Source organism: Cariama cristata, unplaced genomic scaffold (genome assembly GCF_000690535.1).
Source record: "Cariama cristata isolate BGI_N322 unplaced genomic scaffold, ASM69053v1 scaffold705, whole genome shotgun sequence".
NCBI classification, from domain to species: domain Eukaryota; kingdom Metazoa; phylum Chordata; class Aves; order Cariamiformes; family Cariamidae; genus Cariama; species Cariama cristata.
Window position 1 is genome coordinate 22699 of NW_009615571.1, and position 21628 is coordinate 44326.

The 21628-nt window shown below is 45.7% G+C and overlaps 1 protein-coding gene across 1 annotated transcript; it reads right to left on the minus strand.

The window, feature by feature from the left end:
• Positions 1–1152: 1152 nt before the first annotated feature.
• Positions 1153–21329, minus strand: FBXO32 (F-box protein 32). Its single transcript, XM_009699842.1, has 9 exons — positions 21188–21329; positions 18698–18835; positions 16966–17015; positions 16210–16302; positions 9181–9274; positions 8120–8304; positions 3754–3936; positions 2456–2599; positions 1153–1763 (listed from the first exon to the last, which is right to left on the minus strand). The coding sequence occupies exons 1-9, from the start codon at positions 21327–21329 to the stop codon at positions 1674–1676; spliced, it is 1119 nt and encodes a 372-aa protein (XP_009698144.1). The 3' UTR covers positions 1153–1673.
• Between the last annotated feature and the right edge of the window lie 299 nt (positions 21330–21628).

Sequence of the window (21628 nt, forward strand, 5' to 3'; positions counted from 1 at the left end):
AAATGTAAAAAAGGAACAGAATATTTAACAATAATTAACTCAAGTAGTTCTTCCTGAATTGTCCTGAGTACTCCTCTTCCTCACAATTCTTTGTACATAGTCACACACAACCCACTAAATATTTACCCTTTCGAGGTATCCTGCTTACATCATGCACAGAGAAAGTGCTATACAGGAAATCTACTGACAAACAGCAAAAACTTTCCACTGCAGGTTTTCAAATTGTTATGTATGAGCTGGATTCTTCTAGCTCATTGTAGGGAATTGCATGCAACAGAGGAGGCAGTGAAGTTAGTTTGGTCACTTACTCCATAGGACTGAAAATTTAGCTCTAAGCTAGTGTTAGATCATCCCATAAAACTCAGCACTGGAAGCAAAAGGGACTAGGCTGGGTCTTTGCCATGGCACAGAGAAATAACCAAAGATGTCAAGTGCCATGTTGGAAATCCCTTGCTTACCCCAGTCCTGAGTGCTGTTTTTAGCAAAAATGCTGACTGATTTCTTCATGCCGTCTCACTCCTCACCCTGAACTCCAGTAGTCCAAAATTAAACATGATGCTGCCAGTCTTCCAGTGAATAAAACCCACATCACTTCACTAGATTCAATGGCCCAGTTCTCCCTGTATTTTACCAGCTCCAACATCACTGAATTCACTTGGCAGCAGTGGGAATAGAGAGCAGTGTGTATGTTGGAAAACAGGGGCTTGAAGATTCTAACCTCACTTGGTATTTCAACCAGTGCAATTAACCTAGTGGAGCTGATACGAAATTACATTATGAGATTAAGTCCAGTCCTTTGTTTCTCTATAATAGAACCTCCTCCCTTATCAATAACCTTCATCCTTGTGGCTTCTCTTTTCCCTTTTGCTTAGTCTTTCATAAAACCAACAAATTAAAAGAGGATGGAGTAAAGTCTTAGGTATTTATATGGTGCCTATCATCTAGGCATTCAAGCACTGAGTAGAGCAAGAAAACTAATGTAAAGAGGTAAGCATTAATACAAGAAAAGATGCTTACTATCACAAACATTTCCCTTTGAATCATTGTACAAAATACAAAAGTTCACATTGTACACTGGATTTTTGTTTGAAAGGTACTCAATCTATTAGAGGTAGAAAGTGGTATGTTGCGATTCTCTCTCGCAAGCAGGCTAGAGTTCTATCCTAAGGATTTCAGAATGTGTCCTTTTTAAAAACATAAAAGTATTATTAAACTTGTCACAGGGATATTTTTCATAAATATTTTTAAAATGTATTTATAAATATGTATGCTAAATAAAACCAGATGGAGGAACAGTTCAACAGTCCTAGCCTCATATTGCTTTCTCTCTATTAGAAACAAACCAAAAGAGTTCTCAAATGGTTGTGGGGCAAATTCATTTTTAACTTCTAAAAACAAAAAATGAAGTTTTTTTGCCCTGTATCTTGTACTCTGATCATAAAAAAGGGACTCTGTACAACATGCTGCATTTATACACCAGTCCTGTGGAAGTCTGTATTCCTTAAGTGCTGCATGTCAGTGAGCAATTTCACCTTTCATCTCCCAGATCCTCTTGTTCCTTGACTCAGGAGCTTCAAACAAACATGAATATTTACACTATTTACAGACGGAGTGTCCAAGCTCAGTGGCATAAAGTGTCCTGTAAGAATCGCATAAGCTGTGGTGACCCAAGTTCAGAACCTGAACAAGTTGATAAAGTCTTGCGGCGAAAGAGAGGTGGAGCAAGTCTCCGGGTTGTTGGCTGTGCAAGGGTGATCGGTACCCTGGGAAAGGAAAAAACAACTCCATTTAGAAAGACTGCGGAAAGGGTGCCAGCACATCAGCCAACTTAGCGCTGCCCCTCTGCCAGACGTCCCGCTTACAAATAGACAGAGCAGAGCCGAGAATAATATTTCTACTCTTGCCAAAGCAGACGGCTCAGAACTGGGCTTCATACTTTAGGGGCTACTGGCAAGACATGGGAAATAAAACCAGCAAAGATGCAATTTGTTCTTTTCCCCTCTTCTAAGGAAAGAGAGACTGGAGCCTATCATCAGCTACAGGAGTTTAACTCCAGAGACATGCCTTGGGTATCACCACAGCGGCCAGCAGATTTTTATCCTGAGCTGCTTTGTAGCCATCAGCTCTCATTCCAGCTGATCCTGTTGCCAAGACCTCCACCTCCATGTAACGGGTAGAAGGAGTTGCTAGCAGTGCTAAAATGATTTATTGCAGGCAGCCTTACCGTATGCCCATCTCCCTTCCCTCTGGCCTTGATCGCCGCTACTCTTGTTCAACATAAAGATGGGATTTCTGAAGCACAGAGGAGGTCTTCATAGTTGAGGGAGGATTAAGATGTAGGAAAACACTAGGTTATGCAGGCAAAGGAACTGCAGCACCCAACCATCTGCAGAGGAAGCACTAGGTGCGCCATGGCTCCTGCCCCAATCGAGTTTGTCCCACCAGCACCTCATACCTTCCAGGAGAGGATGTGGCAGTGCCTGCACAACTGCAGCGTGTCACCATACTGCTCTTTCCGTGGGTAACACCTTATGAGCTTGAAGTACATCTTTTTCCAATCCAGCTGTCCCTTGTCAGATAAGATTAGCCGTTTGCGAATCTTAAAGAAAAAATAATTGCAGTTGTAGCAGGTCAAAAAAAACAATGATGTGTTCTTTCCAACTCATGTTCTTCTCCTCTCCCTCCTGTAACCGTCATCTTTGCCAGTCCTGTAACAGTTCCCTTGTAACAAGAAAGCTCCTGCTCTGAATATCCAGCTATAACCAGCTTCCTGATGGCAACAGCCTCACTCAATACCATTATCAGGGTCTATCCCCATTTCATGAACATTACTGCATGAAAGCCTGAAACCCTGGGAGCTATTTCATACTACTTTAGCCACTGTTTCTGGCTGGCAGGACAGTGAGTATAGTTGCATATAACAGCTTCAGGAGTTCAAGTATTTTGCTTCTTCACTGAGTCTAAGAGTCAGTGATTTGTCACATTAGCTTGGGAGACACCCATCTTTTTTTTTAGGGTTCATTAATTGCAGATACTGAATTTGAATTTACTTGTTAATAGAAATAATTTCCCCAAAGTCACTTCCAAAGTCAGATCCAGAGCAAGCAAATAAAGCCAAGTCACCAGAGAAATGTGGCACATGGTCCCTGAAGTGCAGAGGTCTGGTATAAACATCCCATACATTCACCCATAAACACAGAGAAGGATTTTTGTTTAAGTTTAGAAGACCCCAGATGATTACTAGCCTGCAAAAGGACAAAGATGTTTACACAGGTACAACATGGGTAGCAGCACAGCTGTTTTCCACAGACCATCCTGTCACTCACAAAACAGCTCAGAGGGGATTTCTTGCTCTAAAGGGCAAGAGAGTGCGACTCATCGCTCATGGACCACATCCACAGAGATTCTCTGCGAGGGTGTGAGTCCCTGGGACACTGGGGTGATTGCTGGAGCCTGCCTGCACGTTTTCCCTATAGCAACTGCGTGACTTGCAGTTGTTACCACCTGGATTAGGGTTGAAGTTCACCGTATGACTAATTCCTCAGGCTCCTGTTTCAGGAATCATTGCTGTGGCATGCAAAACCCTCTACATAAATCATCTTCACAGCCATTCTCACACCAGCCTGTATTATCAGCTTGCAGCACAGCCCTTAGATCGAAGAGATAGTCAAGTAAGAGTGGCCTACCCATGCGTGTTCACTCGCTAGTGGAGTACAACAAGCAACTGATGGCAGTTTGCATCCCTCCATATACCTGTCTGTCCGTGAAGTGGTACTGGCAGAGTTTCTTCCACAGCAGCCGGTCTTCGCTGAGCACTTGCAGGTCGGGAGCCACCTGACCAAGGCTAACCAGGTCTCTCCCATCACTCAGTCGCTGCATGATGTTCAATTGTAAACACAACGGCAGGTCTGTGAAAGTGGTTCCTTTAAAGGCAGGCTGGAAGAGATAAACAAAATTGAGCTCACAGGAAGCTGAAAACCCAAGCAATTCTAGCTTGTAGTAAAATTACTGCTTTTTAAGCATTGCTCTTCAGATAAAGAATAAGCAGCAGTTCCCTCTTCTGAGTAAGGAAACATTTTACAGAGAGATATTCAGCCTTCTGCCCCAGAATAGTTCAAGACATCCTCAAGGGGACATGTATTTGTCTTACAGTAGTTAGAAGGAGAGTTGCAGTCCAAGCCTCCTTCTCCCCTTTGTGTCCATCCCACGTCTGTACTCGTGACTCTCTCCCAGAAGCACGATCACCAGCCTTCACTACAGTCGGTGTAGACATTAGCTACATCATGGTATCAGCTATTAACCACTACAAGGGACACAGGCATTACTTCTCAAGTTCAGCCTCCTGTTACACACATTGATGGGAATCTTATGGTCTTCTGACGTGTTTTAGCTTATGTCATCACAGGATCCTGCTGTAACCACAGCAGGATTTTTCCCTGCATGGCTTCCCAGGTCACTGCTGACATGGCTAACTTTCCCTCTGTGAACACTTGAAGGACCTGCCCCTTTCCCATCAGCTGCAGCCATGGTTTTCCAGGATGTTCAGACCCACCAAAGAACATCCTAGCCTGAAGAGCCAAAAGCCACCTTCACCCCCTATCTGCCTTTGCCTGACCTACACGGGGTCCAGGACTGTTCTGCAAACCCGTGTGGCAGCACAGCCCCAGGACAAATTGACCACGATGGATCTGCAGGTCCTGCACTAGGGGGAAATCCAAGGCACACATGGAAGCAAGGCATCAGCGAGGATCACAACCCGGGCTCCAACTGCTCCAAAACCAGCCCAGCCTTATTAAGGCAAACAACAGTTTTTAGAATTGGGCCCCAACGAAGAAACAATGCTAGACTGATGTGCCAGATTTACCCTGCACAGAGATGCTGCTATTTTAAGTTGCAGAGTCACACCACCCGTCTCACACTTGGCAGAGCTATTAACCATTTCAAACAAGAAGCACACAGACCACCATCAGCAGGGGAACACTGCATCAGGCTGCTTTTAATCATACAGTCCCATCTCCAGCCAATCCATTGCATGTGAAACTCCACAGGCAAAACAAGTATCCTGGGCTGCATCAAAAGAAGCGTTGCCAGCAGGTCGAGGGAGGGGATTCTCCCCCTCTACTCTGCTCTGGTGAGACCCTCCTGCAGTACTCCCTTCAGCTCTGGGGACCCCAACACAAGAAGGACATGGACCTGTTGGAGCGAGTCTAGAGGAGGCCACAAAGATGATCAGAGGGCTGGAGCACCTCTCCTAGGAAGACAGGCTGAGAGTTGGGGTTGTTCAGCCTGGAGAAGAGAAGGCTCCAGGGAGACCTTAGAGCAGCCTTGCAGTACCTAACAGTGGACTACAAGAAAGCTGGGGAGGGACTTTTTACAAGGGCATGCAGCGAAAGGACAAGGGGCAATAGCTTTAAACTTTTTAAAAGGGAAGATTCAGATATTAGGAAGAAATTCTTCACTGTGAGGGTGATGAGGCACTGGAACAGGTTGCCCAGAGAAGCTGTGGATGCCCCATGCCTGGAAGTGTTCAAGGCCAGGTTGGATAGGGTTTTGAGCAACCGGGTCTACTGGAAGGTGTCCCTACCATGGGAGTTGGAACTAGGTGGTCTTTAAGGTCCCTTCCAACAAAGCCATTCTATGAAGTATGTCTGTACACAAACAGCTCCGACCTTCCCTTCAGTGCACCAGCCTGCCTGGACAGTACAGCACAGCCCAGTACCTGCAAGGACCACAACTTTTGAGCCATTTTTGGCCATGTCCACCAGCAAGATAGGCTTGAAACACTCCCTCCATGAGTGAACTGTCTCTGTCATCTCCAAAACACATTTCTTCCCATGACAGATTTAATGCTGCATGCTGAGACTAAAGCTGTAAGCACACTGCACTGCTTGCTTACATGTAGATGCTTCCTTGGTACAATCCACAAGTCCAGAATCAGCATCCCAGCCCATCAGTGCAAACTGACGTCATATTTTGGGGTAGGAAGAAATCACTGTAGCCTTGCATTACTTCCCATTGGTCTCACTTGTCAGCCTGTCTTTGGCATTCTCCTGCACCCTCTCTATACATAAAGCTTTGCTAGAGTACAACAGGCAAGACTAAGCTCAGAGGCTCTTGGGTCAAAAAAAAAAAACCCAACCAAAGCTCACGTCTTATTTCTGAGGAAACCAGTGTGACCCAAGCAAATCCTTACAGGTTTTCTGAGTCAAGGCCAAAGACTTATCTGCTACTTCTCTTCCCTTAGTACTCCTTTCCAGGACTTTTCAAACATTACTTTTTTTGGAGAAAGAACACAGATTAGATCAGAGAAGATCAGTATGCTGTCACTTTCTGGACAGTTTTTTTTACAGCAGCTCTAGCACACAAAATATTTTACAAGTTGTTTTTTTTTTTTAAAAAAAAAAAAGGTTTCTGTCTTGGCTGTTGTAATTCTCCCCTCTTCCAGAAACACCAGCAGCACTCAGTGCACTGTAAGCAGCTGGCTGCACAGAGCTGAGCTTGTTCTTCCTTCCTCTAAACTCAGCTGGTTTTGTTCTAGCTTGACCTGAAGTCATCTTCAGTGGTGTGAAATTTTTTTTCTACAAGCTCAACATCTATTTTATTTATTTTAGAAAAGGGTATGTAAACCTACACATAAATATGCATAAAAGGCAGTTCTGTTCACAAGCAACATTTTGATGCACTTTTGTTTGGATAGGCAGAGTTCTTTGAAATGCTTGTCTGTGTTTTTTTAGTCCCTAAAGTAGAAGGAAAATCCCACATTGTACTATTGCGTTGAGCAGCAGGAGGTAGGTGCTGACTTGTGCTGCACCCAGAGGAGCAGATGCCTGGGTGGAACTGACCCTGGCAGTGCCCAGGCACCGGGCAGCTCCCCAGCTCACAGATGTGCTGTGCCCCAGGAGCCTCCCCCACAGTCAGGCCAGTGCTTCCCCTGTAAGGCAAAGGGAGCTGCAGCCTATCCCGAGAGCTGGACACCAGGAGGGAAAGCACAGGTGGGGCAGAGACCACCATCTGATAAGGCACTGCTACTTCTGCAGCTCTTCAAACTCCCTAGGACCTCCCCAAGTTCATCATCTCCTGCATTACTGTAACTGAAGGACTGGAAATTGCTTCCTGGTGTTCCCAGAGAACACAGCCATGTATAATGATGAAAGCGGGCCCTTCGCTTAATCCTTTGCAAATGCCTCTCTGGTTGACCCACCAGGGAAAAAGGTGCTTTTTATATTCCCTTGGGCCATGCCTTGGTTTGCCCAAGTGGGAATTTCACAGTCCAGTTCACTGCAATAAAGTCCTAGAAAGGGCACACCAACACAGAGATCAGCACTGGGAGAAAGCTTTAGCATTTCTGTGAAGTAAGTATCCATTCGAGCTGGGAAAAAAAAAGTCTAGACATGGTCCTGGGCAACTGGTTGTAGATGTCCCTGCTTGAGCAGGGGGGCTGGACCAGATGCCCCTCCAACCTCAACCCTTCTGTGATTCTGTGAGGCAGAGCAAGTTCAAATTCAATTCACATGCAAAGCCAGGTTAGGAATTTATCAACTAATACATCTCTCCCATCCCCACAGACACTGTTGAAAGAAACAGATGTTGTTAAAGCAGGGCTTGTCCGGCTGGAACAGGCAGCTCCAGACTACTGGAAGGATCATTTGTATTTTCAGCCAGGGAGCATGAAGTTATGCAGCTATTTGGAAATTTGCATTTAATTTACAAATTAGACAAATCTAAAGAACTCAACTATCTGATAAACAAGTTTTGAAGGCAATTTCTCAGTTTGAGAAAGATCGAATTCACTTTTCATATTGAGGTCCAGTCTCTGAAGACTCTCAAGAGGGGGAGATGGTTTCCTGCATTTGCACAGCACTTCGTGGCCATTAAGGAGTCAAGCCACAGTCTGTGACCAGTAACAGTGAGCATGATCCTGGATTGTGTACAGAGTTTGAATTAAGGGACACAAGTAACACTAGGAACACATCCAGTTATTTTGCCAACTCCAGGTCCTTCCCCAGCACTCTGTGCTTGCACTGGGAGTACAGCGCAATGCAGTCACCCAGACGAGAGCTGCTACATGAGGTTTCACAAAGGAGACACATTACTTCTAGCTTTCAGGATTTGTGCTTACCCTGGTGATCTGAATGTTGTTCAGTTGCTGCTGCCAGTGGAGAATACTCTCCATCCTGTGCACCCACATGTTGATGTTTCCAACCAGGACAGACTTGCCGACCCGCTGAACTAACGTGCAGAGGGATGTGTAGAGGGTCTGCAGCAATTCCCGTATTAGCCTGATGTTCTGCTGATCTTCAAGGACTTTGGAAGAACAGGAAAGGTTAAAAATGGGAACTGCCCAAACCCTTTTCTGAAGGTACGTGTTTCTCAGACGTGTTATCTGCTATAACCTCACAGGTCAAGAGAGCCAGCCTGTGCTTTTCTTTGAGGAAAGCATTTAAACATTAGCCAGGCACAACAGGTTAGACAGCAGATGGAAAGAGATCCTCCCAGGATAAGCAGATGAAATATCTGCCCTTTCTGCAGCACTTCCCATTTCCAGCCACTGGCAACCAGCCAGTTTTCCCCTCTGGTACATATGAGAGGTTATCTATGTGCGCCTCTTCCCCACCTGCCCCAGCTGATGGGCAGGGAGACAGCTCAGGATCTCCTTTCTCATTATGTATACGCACACTAACAGGGTGCTCTCAATTCCCAGGTTTCAGCCAGGGCTAAAGCATCAGGGAGGGAAGTGCCACATGTCAACAACAATTCAGGTAAAGACAGCCCTCGAGCTTTCCTTTCCTCCGGAGCAGTGGGAGCATTTGACGATACAGCAAACTGGTGACAAGGCAGCAGCAGAGACTGCAGATGCACCAGGTTGGGGGCAGGAGCAGCCATCTCTTCTGCAGTCAGAAATAGGACTCAGTAGGATGCAGAAGGGGTGGTAGAGAGGAATGTTGGAGAAGGAAGAATTGCCTCTCAGATACCTTCCAGAATACAGACATTTCTTCCCATCCCCCCATCATAGTCCTTCACCAAGGGAAAGAAAAGTGGGACTGCGCTACAGAAATAAGCAGTGGTGCCTCTCTTCACCCATCTTGCATTGCCTGACTATTCTCAAGGATGTGGTTCACAAGGAGTACACTAGATTAAATCAGACTCCTCCTCCTCCCCCTCACTGTTTCCATTTCTTACCTTTCTGCACCACTTTTTCCAAAATGTTCATGTAGTTTTTCTGGGCAATGCCACTCAGTGACGTCAGCTGAGACTTTGCTATCAGCTCCAACAGCTGTGGATAAAAATAGAAGTTGCAAGCCTTAGAGCACAGAGATACCTTTCTAATCTTGACTCCTGGTCACATGACACAGCAAAACAGTCCCGAGACTTGTTCGCTGCTTCAAAATAAAAGGGAGACAGAATGACAGAGCAAACTAATGCAAAGGGGGAAGGAGAGCAGAGGCCAAATAATTAAACCCACATCGAAAGGGGTGGGGGAAAAAAGGCATTCTAGTGATCTTCGGGGAGAAAAAAAAAACCAACTTGATTTCATGGTGCAGAGATGCAGAGAAACCACAGAGCAGTGCTCATCCTGACAGCCTCTGTTCACACCAAGGGAACAACGAACAGCCGACGTCACCATCCTTCACTGGGGCATAAACAAGCAGTGTCATAAGGGAACACGAGCAAATGCCTGTTTGGATGGGGATATTATTGATGGAGCATTAATGAGAATCAGACTCCACAATTTACGTCAAACTCCTGGGTTGCACGGGTTTTGTCAGAGTGCTGTCGCTAGGACAGAAAGGTTAAGCACTATATTAAAAACAAACCCTCCCCCCAAAACAAACCCCTATTCCCCCAAGGTTTCCTCCCCTGTTCAGCTCTTAACAGCTGCAACACCAAGCCACCTTTCCCTTTTTGTCCTGTTTCCTTGTTAACCTCCCCTAATGGAAATCTCGCTTTTACTTTCAATTAGGATTTGCTTCCCACCACTGATCTCCTGACTCAGGTACAAGCTGAACGCTGGATTTGGGCTGCAGTTGTTAAAGGAAGCGTTTCCCACAGAGAAGATGCCCTCTCCTCCCCATCTCTCTACCACCACAAGAACAGCTGTGGAAGTTTCCTATGGGTCATGCTCTGCAGAACATGTGGCCCATGATCTTCCAAGCCTTCTTCCCTTCCCCCAGCATTATATAAATACAGATTGTCCACGTGTCAGTCCATTTGTTTTGGATGTACATAGCCTTCTGTTTTAATTTAGAAAGGAAAGGAAAAACCTTTTATGCTACAAATCAATCAACACATTACCGCATGACTAGCTTATTAATCCTTTATCATCTGCAGCTGCAGTATCCCATTGCTGGCACCACAGAGAGTCCAGAGAAGGTGCAACTACTTGTGTCAAGTAACTAAGATGGCTTTTGACAAGACCTGATAAGTCATGAGCTGAACTGTTTGCCACGCTGTAAGAATGACAGGAATGTATCCAAAACATCACTGGCAGCTTGCCACAAAGCGGAGACCTCAGGGAGAGGTATTCCTGCAGTCATTCGCCTGCTCTGCTCATCTGGAGCACTGGCATGTGACTGACAGTTAGGAGCAGCGAAGTCTCCTGGAGTGACCGATCTCTTCTTCCGTTTAATTTGCAAGCCAACACCATCATCAGATGGCTTTGAGTTTACATTCTATTAATATCTTGCACCTCACATGACCAAAAGAAAACAAGATGTAAAAAGAGCTGCGCTAACTCCTGTGAAGGGCACACTGCCTGTTTTCTTGGCTTGTTTGGGGGAAATGAGAGATGCAGGAGAGCTAGGTAGTATTTGGTGCACAGGCATCAGTGGATCTTCTGGCTCTATCAGCTAAACTGAGACTACAATAACTAGATACTCTTAAAAACAAGACAGTTTGCAAGATGTTTGAGAAGTTTTATAAAATGTCTTGTCTTCATTTTTTGAAACACTCAAAGAATAAGTAGGAAAAAAATCAGTATCCCAAAGTAGTCTCTGTAATACTCTGCTTACACTAAACTATTTAGCCTTCAGACCTTTGATTATAGTGATCAATTTGCCAGACTCCATCTGTACATTAGCCACACATGCACCCAGATCAGCTCCTCTGTGCATAAACAACTGCTGTCTCCGGATTGCACTGTTCTGGAACTGGCACAGAGACAGCTATCTCCAGGCTGGGTGTTAGCAATGTTGTGCCCGTTACTGAAAACGCCAAAATGGACTCAGTGACAAGCATCACATAATGCAATACTGTAAGAGTTAGACGCCAGGGCCATTCTTTAAGAGGAACAAGGATAAAAATCTCAGTTCTTCAAAGAACGCTAAATTGATATAAAATTTAGCCAAAGGAACAGATTCAAATTTGCCTTGTCTGTGTTGATCGAGGTTCAATTTATGTTCAGTGAACCAGCTCAGATATTATGTGTCACCTCCCTTCCCCTGCAGCAATAAACACAGGATGAAATTCCATATGAAAACTATGTTGTGAATACTTTTAGGACTACTCCGCTCCCCAGGGACCACTGACTGAAGTGATTGGCTAGCCCTTCAAATCAAAAGACATTTTTTATTCTTCTGTGGTTACATAACACAAAAAAAAACAGGTAAGGAATACAGTTCATCCATGCCCCACATGCTCCACTGCATTGAGGGTCTTTTAGTGTTGGCACGAACCCAGCAGAGTATGGTCTCAGTTAACGGTCTGCCAAATTGGGGTCTACAGCATTATAAAAAATAAATCAGTGTTGCCACTTGCATAATACAGACTAAAAGCAGACTGATGAATTCAGATTAACGCAGAGTAGGGTAAAAAGGCTGGGGAGCTGCAAGCGTGTGTCATGATGCAGTTGCATTAAGTCCAGCCCACGCTCAACTGAGAGGGACAGATGGTAGGGGAGAGTGCACAGGGAAAGGTTAAGAGCAATTTTAAAAGGTCTGCTTTTCAAAAACACTAAGTGATTGAATTCCAGTCAATTTTAACTGGAGCTGGGAAGTCTGCAACACCTCTGGAAAACAGGGCATTAGATCCCAGTTCACTCTTTCAACTCCTTAGAAGTTGAAGAAGGTGACCTGGTAGCTTCCCAGAAAATCCTTCCTACCACCTCACCCTATATTGTTGGCTCTCACAAGGTCTGTCAGAGCCACAGAGAAAAGGCAAGAGATGTAGTGGGCTTTTCCAGAGCCTCTGCAAAGCTGGCAGGAGGCAGCATCTTCCACAGCAGGGTAATAACCTGCTCATTTCCCCATGAGTGTGACAGGCTCCTGCTCAAATTCTACTAGCTGTCAGTGCAGTGAGCCACTTACCTTGAGGAGCAGAGCAGGTCCTCCTCCCATAAGCACAAGGAAAAAAAAGAGCAAACAAAACAGTGCCATGTGGCAGGGAACAAGGGCCCCTGTTCCAGGGCCACGAAAACACCCTGCTCTGCACCCATGACTACCGCACACAGCCAGATGGCACTTTTGCCACTGTCTCAGTTCAACATCAGGGTGTGCAGGCAATCCATACCCCAAATAACCCACAGCTAGGAGCCTACAGCACACAGCCGAAAAATCCTCAGCTAGCCTGCCACACAGAGCAGGAGGGTGTAACCTTGCCTCAAAAGGGGAAACACTTTTTAATTATTAAAATCACACATCTCAAACTACTGAAGTGTAAATCCCCCTTTGAATACCCCAAATCAGCTATAGGGAAGCTGGACTGCACCCTGTGGAGAACCATAAGCTCTTCCTGGTTGGGGATGTGGCTCCTCACATCTGGACTGCTTAAAGAAATGTATTGCAATGAAAAATTCCTCCTCCAGCTCCCCCTTGCTCTCACAGCCCTTCACTTTCTGTGGCTGAAGTGTCACATTGGCTTTCAGCTGGGAGGTAGAGCAAAAGCAAGTTATAATGATTTACAGCACAGGTGCTGACAGATCTCCATGAGACAGCATCGAGCTGATATTCTTCCAGCACAGCATAAATCCAGGACTCCCGGAGCTAACTGCTATAAAAATTTAAGAAACAAATTTAAGAGACACCTTTAACAGGCTGCACACTATCTAGAACATGTTATTCCAGAAGAGCTGTGCCCACGCAGCTTAACCTGACCTAAGCTTTTATGATCAGAAACAGCACCTTCCTTTGAGACATTACTATACAACCATATGACAAATCTTTCTGAAGGACGCAGCCTGCAAAACCTCACTGTCATTCGAACGGAGTGTTCCCAAAGGAGAACCAACAACTTCTGGGGTGCAGGCACTTTTTGTCTCTGCTCATGTTACTTATGCTTACAGAACGCTTCCAGTATTTTCATTACATCTGTAAGACCGCAGAAACCAGGATTGCTTCAAGACCAAGAACAGTTTGTGTCCTCTGGGTCAATCACATACTTCCTTACTAACTCTAAAAAGAGAACATTGTGCTGTAACATGTAGGCAGATGCTACAGTTTAAAAGATCAGCAACAACCAAGTCATGGCACCAATACCTATACTTAGCACTTCCAGCACTGTATCAGCAGACTGTCAAGACAAGACTGATGTTGGAAGAAAATTTCTTCTGCTTCAGTTACATGAACCCACTGGCTACAGTTGATGGTATCTGCCCATGAAAAATACCTGCCAAGCTTCTTGTAGCTCACACCTCCACCTCACTTGGAGGTGCTCATTTTACCAGCGTGCCATTAGGAACTCCAAGAACTTAGTTTGTGTACATCTTAAGCAGCAGACACTTCTGTATGACAAAAAATCAGCACTGAAAACACTGTAGCACTGAAGTTGAGAGAAATTCAGAAAGGAACGCTTTGAGAAGGGCAAGCTGATGTTCAGCCCAAAAAGCCCATTCTGCTACCAGCAGTGATGTAGCTTATTTCTCTATAGGGCAAGCCTGCAGCCATTTCCCTCCTTGCTTCCCCTATGGACATCCTCATATTCTCCCCCAACCTCCAACTCTAAACTTCTCTCCTTGGAAAGCATTTGCTTGATGAACTTTAGTGTGACACTAATCAGATACCCTGAGCAACAGATGGAACTAGAAAGAACAAAGAGGGAGAGAAGGGAAAAATGTTTTGCCTGCCAATGTTCAAGGCATCCTCCATGTGACAGATTGCTCATCTGTGTGCTCTAGGAGGCCTGCAATTTGCAAAGGACCATAAACAAGATCCACATCTAGGCAGAGTTTTTCATGAGTAAATCTGGCACATAAGGCATTTTATGAGCTACTATCCACCAGAGACTTGGCTGATAAAAGTCTTTCATTTTAAGAAGTCAGTTTTATATTTGATCCGTGGTACCAGGTTTAATATCTTCTTTAAGCTGCCAAACCACAAGTCAGTCTCAATTAGAAAGCTTCATACTTCTCAGTAGTGCTGTATCCTTAGAACTACCAGGGAGAAAACTACTCTTAAAAACTCAGAAGAGAGGTAATTTGCAGAAAGGACACATGCCAACTTCCATACAGAACACTGCTATTTTGGAAACACAGCAGATTTGGGATGCTTTTATGAAGTCCTCATGGGAATAGGGGGGAAGAAGGTCAGCCTGAGCCTCCTCACCAGACCACATAGACTTCACTGAAATCTGAGTTTGCTCTTCAAAAAATTTAATGGGACTTCCACTCAATCATTGCAGTCCTGTGCAAGACACCCATCACATTGTGCTGAGCAGCAGAAGCCCATCAGGTGGCACAGCACAACCTGAGGTCATGCTTAGGAGAAGTCTTTGGAGTTCTTCATTGTCATAAGACAAAGTCTGCCAAAGGGATCTCTGGAGCACCAAATACAAGTTTTATTTTATTTTCCTCCTTTTTATTTGACTAAAGGGTTATAGCCTCAGCATGAACTGTTCCTTCCACAATAATACTCCTGAAGATGACACTGCTGTATATATATATTTGGTATCAGGAAACACCAAGTACCTTAGCACTGGAGATCACTTTCTCTGCACAAGCAGGAAAACAAGTTGTCCCAGGACCATCAGAGCTAGGACAGCCTGTGCTTCCATGGACCTGTATCCCACTTTGCCTCCCCCAGCATCCCCATTCCCTGCCACCACCCCTGCAGTGGGACATCTAAGTGATTGCCAGTGCCCTTTCTGCACAGCAGGTGGGTTATCACCCCCAATGACTGTACCATTCCCAGGGTGACAACTTTTCACAGGCTCCTTGTCACCCAGACAACAGGTGAACAAACCAAGGTGAGCCTGCTCAGGTCATTTCTTCCTTAGACACTTTTCATGACATTTGACTCTGCAAGGGGAAAGCAATACCAATGCTGCTTGCTCCAGAACCTAAAACCTGAACAGCTGGTGCCTTACCAGTGATCAACTGCTGATGAGATGTGAAAAGGAGCTGTTTATAAACAGCCACAAGTTAGTAAGATTTTTTTTCTAAGCTTATTAAATTCCAAACCTTGATAAGCATTCTGAAATTCGAGATCAATTTGCAGATCACATGCACATGAACATACAAGCATCCACAGCCCTCAGGACAGGAGCTCCCCCAACCACTACCACCCCCCTTGGCCACCCAGAGCCAAAAGAGAAGCCCTGATCCATTATGCAAAGCCAGAGCATGGGGAACCTGGGGCTGGTGACTCATTCCTACCAACTAATGGTGTCAGGACTAACCAAATGCTTCACCCACTGAAACCACTGCCAGTCACACAGGATTATGGGCAACTATGACCCTTAACAGGTAAGTTAAGATCAGTGCCTCCAACAGGTTCAGCCCATCCTGTCATTCCCAAGCAGTTGGGCTGCCCAGAATCTCTCCTGTGTCACTTAAACAGATATAAAGCTCCACCATCCTCATGGAGCTGGAGCATCCCATCTGAAGAGGTCCCCACTGCTCTATGGCCTCTGCAGAGAGCCCATGCTCCTTTTGCGGCTACAGGAATCACATTTAGAAGCTCAACTGAGAACTCAGGAATTAGAAGCTAAGTTTTCCGGGTTTCAGAAGTGAATTTCACAACTGAAAAGTAGTAGGAATGCTAGGCTAAGGACAGCCCATCTGCATTACCATCACCTCCCTCCCTCTCCAACAGAGCAAAGAGGAGGCTTTGGGCATCTATCTACACAACTTTCATCAATTACTTCATGCAGCAAAGCCAAACACCCCCACTTGCATGCTTGGACCTCTCTTCTTCACCAGTGCTTCCCATCACCCAACTGGTGCTCAGTTTAGAGCCTCTACCACCATCACAGCAAAATAAACCCTGGCCTTTCACTCACCCTCACAACATAGTTGAATCGCCTGGAGTCCAGGATAGCACTGGAGAAGTCAAGTCGGTTGAAGGCTTCTCCCAAGGTGCAGTAACCATGGCGCTGAGAAGAAAAAACAGTCTAGGTCATGTTTTGGCAGACATGAGTCCAGACAGCACCAGAAAGACATGACCCGGGGCAACTCAATTTAGCAAGCTAACGGGTACAAACCATGAGACCAGCTCACAGCCAGAGGAGGCAGGCCTGTCTCCCACAGAGCTGTACTTTTGACATCAAGAGTGGGCATGGCCCAATGTAGACTATAGTTGTTTCCCAAGAGTGACCTGAGCTCTGCTCATGACCCATGAATTTACCAGCGAGAATGAGCCACACATTCCTGGGGTTCAATATATAGTGCAAGTTCAGGGAAGTCTCATACAGCCGCTTCTCTCCATGACTGCAAGCGAGCTGGTGCAATGAATTCCAATGATTTTCCATGTTAGGACTGTACTGGGTGAAAGCCAAGAACAGTATTATGGCTTGGTCTGCAAATGTTTTTTTTTAACTGAGGGAAGCAAACAAGTCATATTTTAAACACATGTACAGAGTCTTGTACAGCAAGCCCTGGCTCTCTGATTGGGGCTTAAAATCATTACTGAAATTCCAACCACAAGCCAGATCTTCCACTTATCTCTTAAGAGCTTCTGCTGATTTAGATCAGCACAGGATCTTCCACTGTTTGGAAAAAACAGTGGAAAAGGGAACAAAACCTATGGAGGCACCCACCTCTTTTGTGCTCCCCTTGTGAACATAGATCCACTTCTCCTGGTGGAAATCTGTTTGGACAAAGACATTTCACTCAGTTAATCTTCCACCTTGCAGAGGGATGGATCTCTGTTCTGCTCATAACACTCACTGCCCTTTTAGTGCAAGTGAAGTTATTTTGTGTTTACACCACCACACTTGAAACCAAGACTAGCAACTTGCTGAGCTGCTTTGTTTCCATACAGCTTCATTTGAGACTGTGCCCCTGAGACTTAGAAAGGGCTTCTGTTTCAGTGACACAGCTCAAGACTGTAAATGTTTAATCTGTCAGCCACAGATATACCATAGCACCTCTTCTTCTTTGGTCCCAGACAGTAAGTGTGGCTGACAGCCAGGTTTTGTTGTTATTGATTTTATTAACTATTCATTACCTTGGTTACAGGCTTGGGATTGAATGTCAAATTTGAAGTTGAGCAAAAATGTCATGAGACACCAGGCATGTGAAAGAGCTTTTAGCAGTGAGGTCAGGCTCACAGGAGCATGCTTGTGCTTGCAGCTAACTCGCTAAAAAGAAAAACTATTTAGGACCAAAATTTTCCTATTTCTAATTGCCCCTCCCTTCCCTCAGAAATGGGAGTTGTCCCATCCACTCCCCAAAATAGCTTCCCTGTACCCACCATATGCTGCTAATTCAGTTTGCAGAAGTGCCCTTCCTGTAAGCAGTTATGCTGCTCTAGCCTTCTCCCACGGGCTTTTGACCCTACTTCCACCACACACTGGCAATTCAACAGATAGTATAAGAAAAATTCTTCTCCTCGTCCTGCTAGACGCCTTTCCTTAAAGGAAATATTGTGCTTCTGGAGTCTTTTCGCACCTAAGGATGCAGCAATGCACTCCTGCCTGGTACTGTGAGCCCAAGGACAAACCCAGTCTCAGTTACAAGCACACAGACCCTGTGTCAGGCCCTTTTAAACACTAGGTCATAGCGGAATCCAGCCAAAAACTGTCATGGTAACATTTGTTTGTTCAGAGAACCAAATGCACTGAGGGGTCAACTTTTGGCATCGGTTTCCAAAATCCTGGGGATCCAATGAGCTAATAGTAGCGTGGGAATTGTAACTCATTTCCTCTATGTATGTTTACATTTGTAGCCTTCACATCTAACTCCAGTACCTATCTTGCAATCAGACCAACGCAGACCTTGCTGCCCCTCAGGCTCCCCTGAGCCCTCCCACAGTGCCCCATCCAAGACCCCAGCTGCTCACTATGCATACAGAAAGATTTCAAACCTTCCATTGTTTTGAGCAAGCTGAAATCTTATTTCATTTTTCATGCACTCCGCACATAGAGATAGGATCAAAGCTCACATTCAGGCTTGTAGCCTCCAGTAATGTAGATTAGTGCTCAATATGCATATGGAAGGAAAGAATAAATTTAGCTTGTTGTGCACAAGGAAGTCTACAGGGGGAAAAAACTGGAACTGGTTCATTTGAATGTACCATAGGAAAAAATTACCCTCCTTCTGACAAACACAAATGACAGAAATTTGAACACAACAAGCACAACTCCTCAGAGCAGGGATTACTAGCAGCAGCATAAATCTTCACATTAAGCTGTATCTAAGTTCTCTGCTTAGGTCAAATCCCTTCAAGACACTCTGGAAGACTCTTCGTGCACTGTGCAAAAACCATAGATATGAAGCATTTTCCATTCTCCTGCAGAAACTTATTTTAAAAAAGCCCAGACATCTTACATTGAATCTTGGCTTTGTTATTCAGCAGGTCTTTTTTTCTCTTCTTGGCAGCAACATCATAGTTCAGGCTGTTGAAGAGATTCTCTTTGTTGTGATCATCCTTCTTACAAAAGCTGTGAATGACACAAAGCAAGGATTCTGTTTATTTCTGCAGTCTGTTGAACACTATGTTTCCTGCAAGGAAAGAAAATACACAGGTTTGCATTGTTAGCTCCAAAGCCACCTCGTTGCAGGCTGCTCTCAAGAAGTCCACATGCAGTTTTTGCATCCAGTAATGGTATTTTTAAATAAGCCTCTGGTGCCTCATTTCTGTGCTAGCTAAGATACCCATAACAAACAGGAGCAGGTAATATAGATTGCACAGTTAGTGCTGGGACACTGCTGGGCAGTATTCTTTTCCTCCCTTTAACCTGTTTCTATCTACATAACACCGTATCCTTCTACTGTAGGTGGTAGATTCCTCTGAGCCAGTCAGACTTCTACAGAAGGATATATTTAGATATCTCTGAAGACATAGATGCACTCGAAATGTTTTTTTAACAAAAGAGTCCCTACAAAACATTCTTTCAAGCTCGTAGGAAAAGCTCAGTTGAGGTTCAGACCTGGCTGGTGGTTTTCCAAATCCCACATAGTAGTGACTATACAAATTAACAGCTAAGATCTCTTGTCCAAGACTGCCCATCTTCTGCTTTTGCTGGAGCTCTGCTGTAACTATATTATTAGCAAAGGGAGCTATAACCCCTTATTTTCTTCAAGGCCAATGAAAGACTATCTATAAAGAAGCTGTGCATCAACATCTCCACATTCTGCAGACCTGCAGATCAGCAGATCCAAGTAGCAATGTAAAATTGAGACACCCCTGGGCAGCCACACTGCTGCAGTGCAGATCCCTGGGGGTGGCAGGAGAAGGTAGCCCCCACCAGGAGCTCTCTCAGCAGAGTCCCCCTTGCACAGAGCATGCTGCCCAGAGCTGCAGGGATGCCTTGCAGGTGCTGGGGAGAAGATAGGCAATGCATCCAGAACGAAAGAGAGCTGCCTCCACTGCTCTAGCAGCTTGCAAGGGATGGAAGAATGAATTTAGACCTGCAGACAGCCAAAGAAGGCTGCCAGGAACCTCACTGCACCTCTCAGCTGCTGTGGCTGGGACTCCCCCGGAGCTCTGGCAGACACCGAAACATGCTGCTGCTCATAGTGCTGGGCAAGCTTCCTCTGCGACAGCCACAAGGACACAGCCAGGCTGCTTCCTCTACAGACCTTCTCTTTACACTGTTTAGCCTAAAAAAATAACACAAGCACCATACCAACTCACACCTCCAACAGCTATTCATCACAGTCTCCTGCAAAGGAATGAAACCTGTGGGACAAGGCTTCTCGTTTCCCATGTCTGCTGTCTGTCAGCATGGCCACACCACCAGCATATGCAGAAATCAAGTGACCAAGTCAGAGTTTCAAGCCCCATCAGGAACCCAGAGCTCCTCCAGCAGGGTCCAGCAGGGTGTTCTGGTTTGGCACCTGCACATGGCCCCAGAGGTGGAGGAAGCCTCCCCTGGCTTCAGAACACCATGAGCCTCAGTTCCCCCTTCCTGCTCCATGTCCATGTCTCCCCTCACAGGGCATTGCAGCTGCAGGGAAGGCACCGCTCCGGCAGGCTCCACAACAACACTGCAGGAAGGGAACAGCAGCGGCAGTGCCCATGGACAACATTCACAGCAAGAACAGCTCGGAAAGCCAGAGATCCTGCCAGCTGGAGCTGGCTCAGAACAACCTAAACCTGAGAGCAGAACACTTCTCCCATCCATGCTGCTCTGCTAGGTGGACAAAAACTGGAGAACAGAGTATGGCAGTAAGGAAGAAGCAGTTTTGAGATGTTCAAGCTCATATTTTATCATGGTTGCACAAAATCAATAACGGGCCAGGTTAACATGCCCCATGCAGTGATAGAATTCAAGCCCAAGAGTGCATGACTTTAAATCTTACATGTCAACAGCACACCCCTGACTGTTGACTTCCTCCTGAATGACTCTAATCTGAAACCTGCATAACAACAGCAATGGATGAATTCCAGTATGGGAGGCAGATTATTCCCCTGTTTAGGTACTGCCAGGTTTCCACACACTTCTCCAATGCATCTTGACAGGCTGAACAGTTGGGCACCAGGACCTGGCACTACAAGGAGCCAGTATGTCACCTCCTCGCTTTTTAATGGAAAAAGGGATGTATAAACCCATGCCAAACTCAGTGTTCCCAACACAATCACACTACCACCAGCCAGACATTTTTCTACCTATTTACAAATCAGAGGCTTTGAATTCTAAACTTGATTTTTATTTACAGCTTGTATAAATGAAGGCAAGAGAGAGACCTGCTACATAAACCTCCTTGCACAATAAAATCTCAGCAGTGGTTCGCAGCACATCCCTCTTTGCTTCAAGTCCCTTTGTCATGGGCATGCCTGACCCACCCCTCAGCCCGGTCCCAGCAAACCCAAACCTGACTGCGCACAGCAACGACAAGACGCAGCTCTGCGAGACAAGTTTGGTTTTGTCAGGAGCAATCTGGCCAGAGACCACGACACCCACGCCGCTGCAAAGGCTTCCTGCCGGCACAACGCAGCTCCGCAGGGCTTCACCATCTTGGGGGTTTTGTTGATGTTTTTCAGCCAGATTAGTCAAGCAGCACGTAAGGTACATTACTCATGGTCTGTGGAAGATTTATGGCTTCAGACACATCATCCTTCTCCAGCCTGAGAGCCAGGAAGCCCGAGGAAGGGTTGTTTTGGGAAGAGAATGAGGAGACAACACCTCTAGGGCCCCCGGGACACGCTCGGCGATGTTCCCCGAGGGCACATCGCCCACGCCGTGGGGCAGCAACTGTTTTCATCTTTTCCTCGGTTTTCCACCCCAACCTAACAGCCCTAGGGATGGCCCGGCC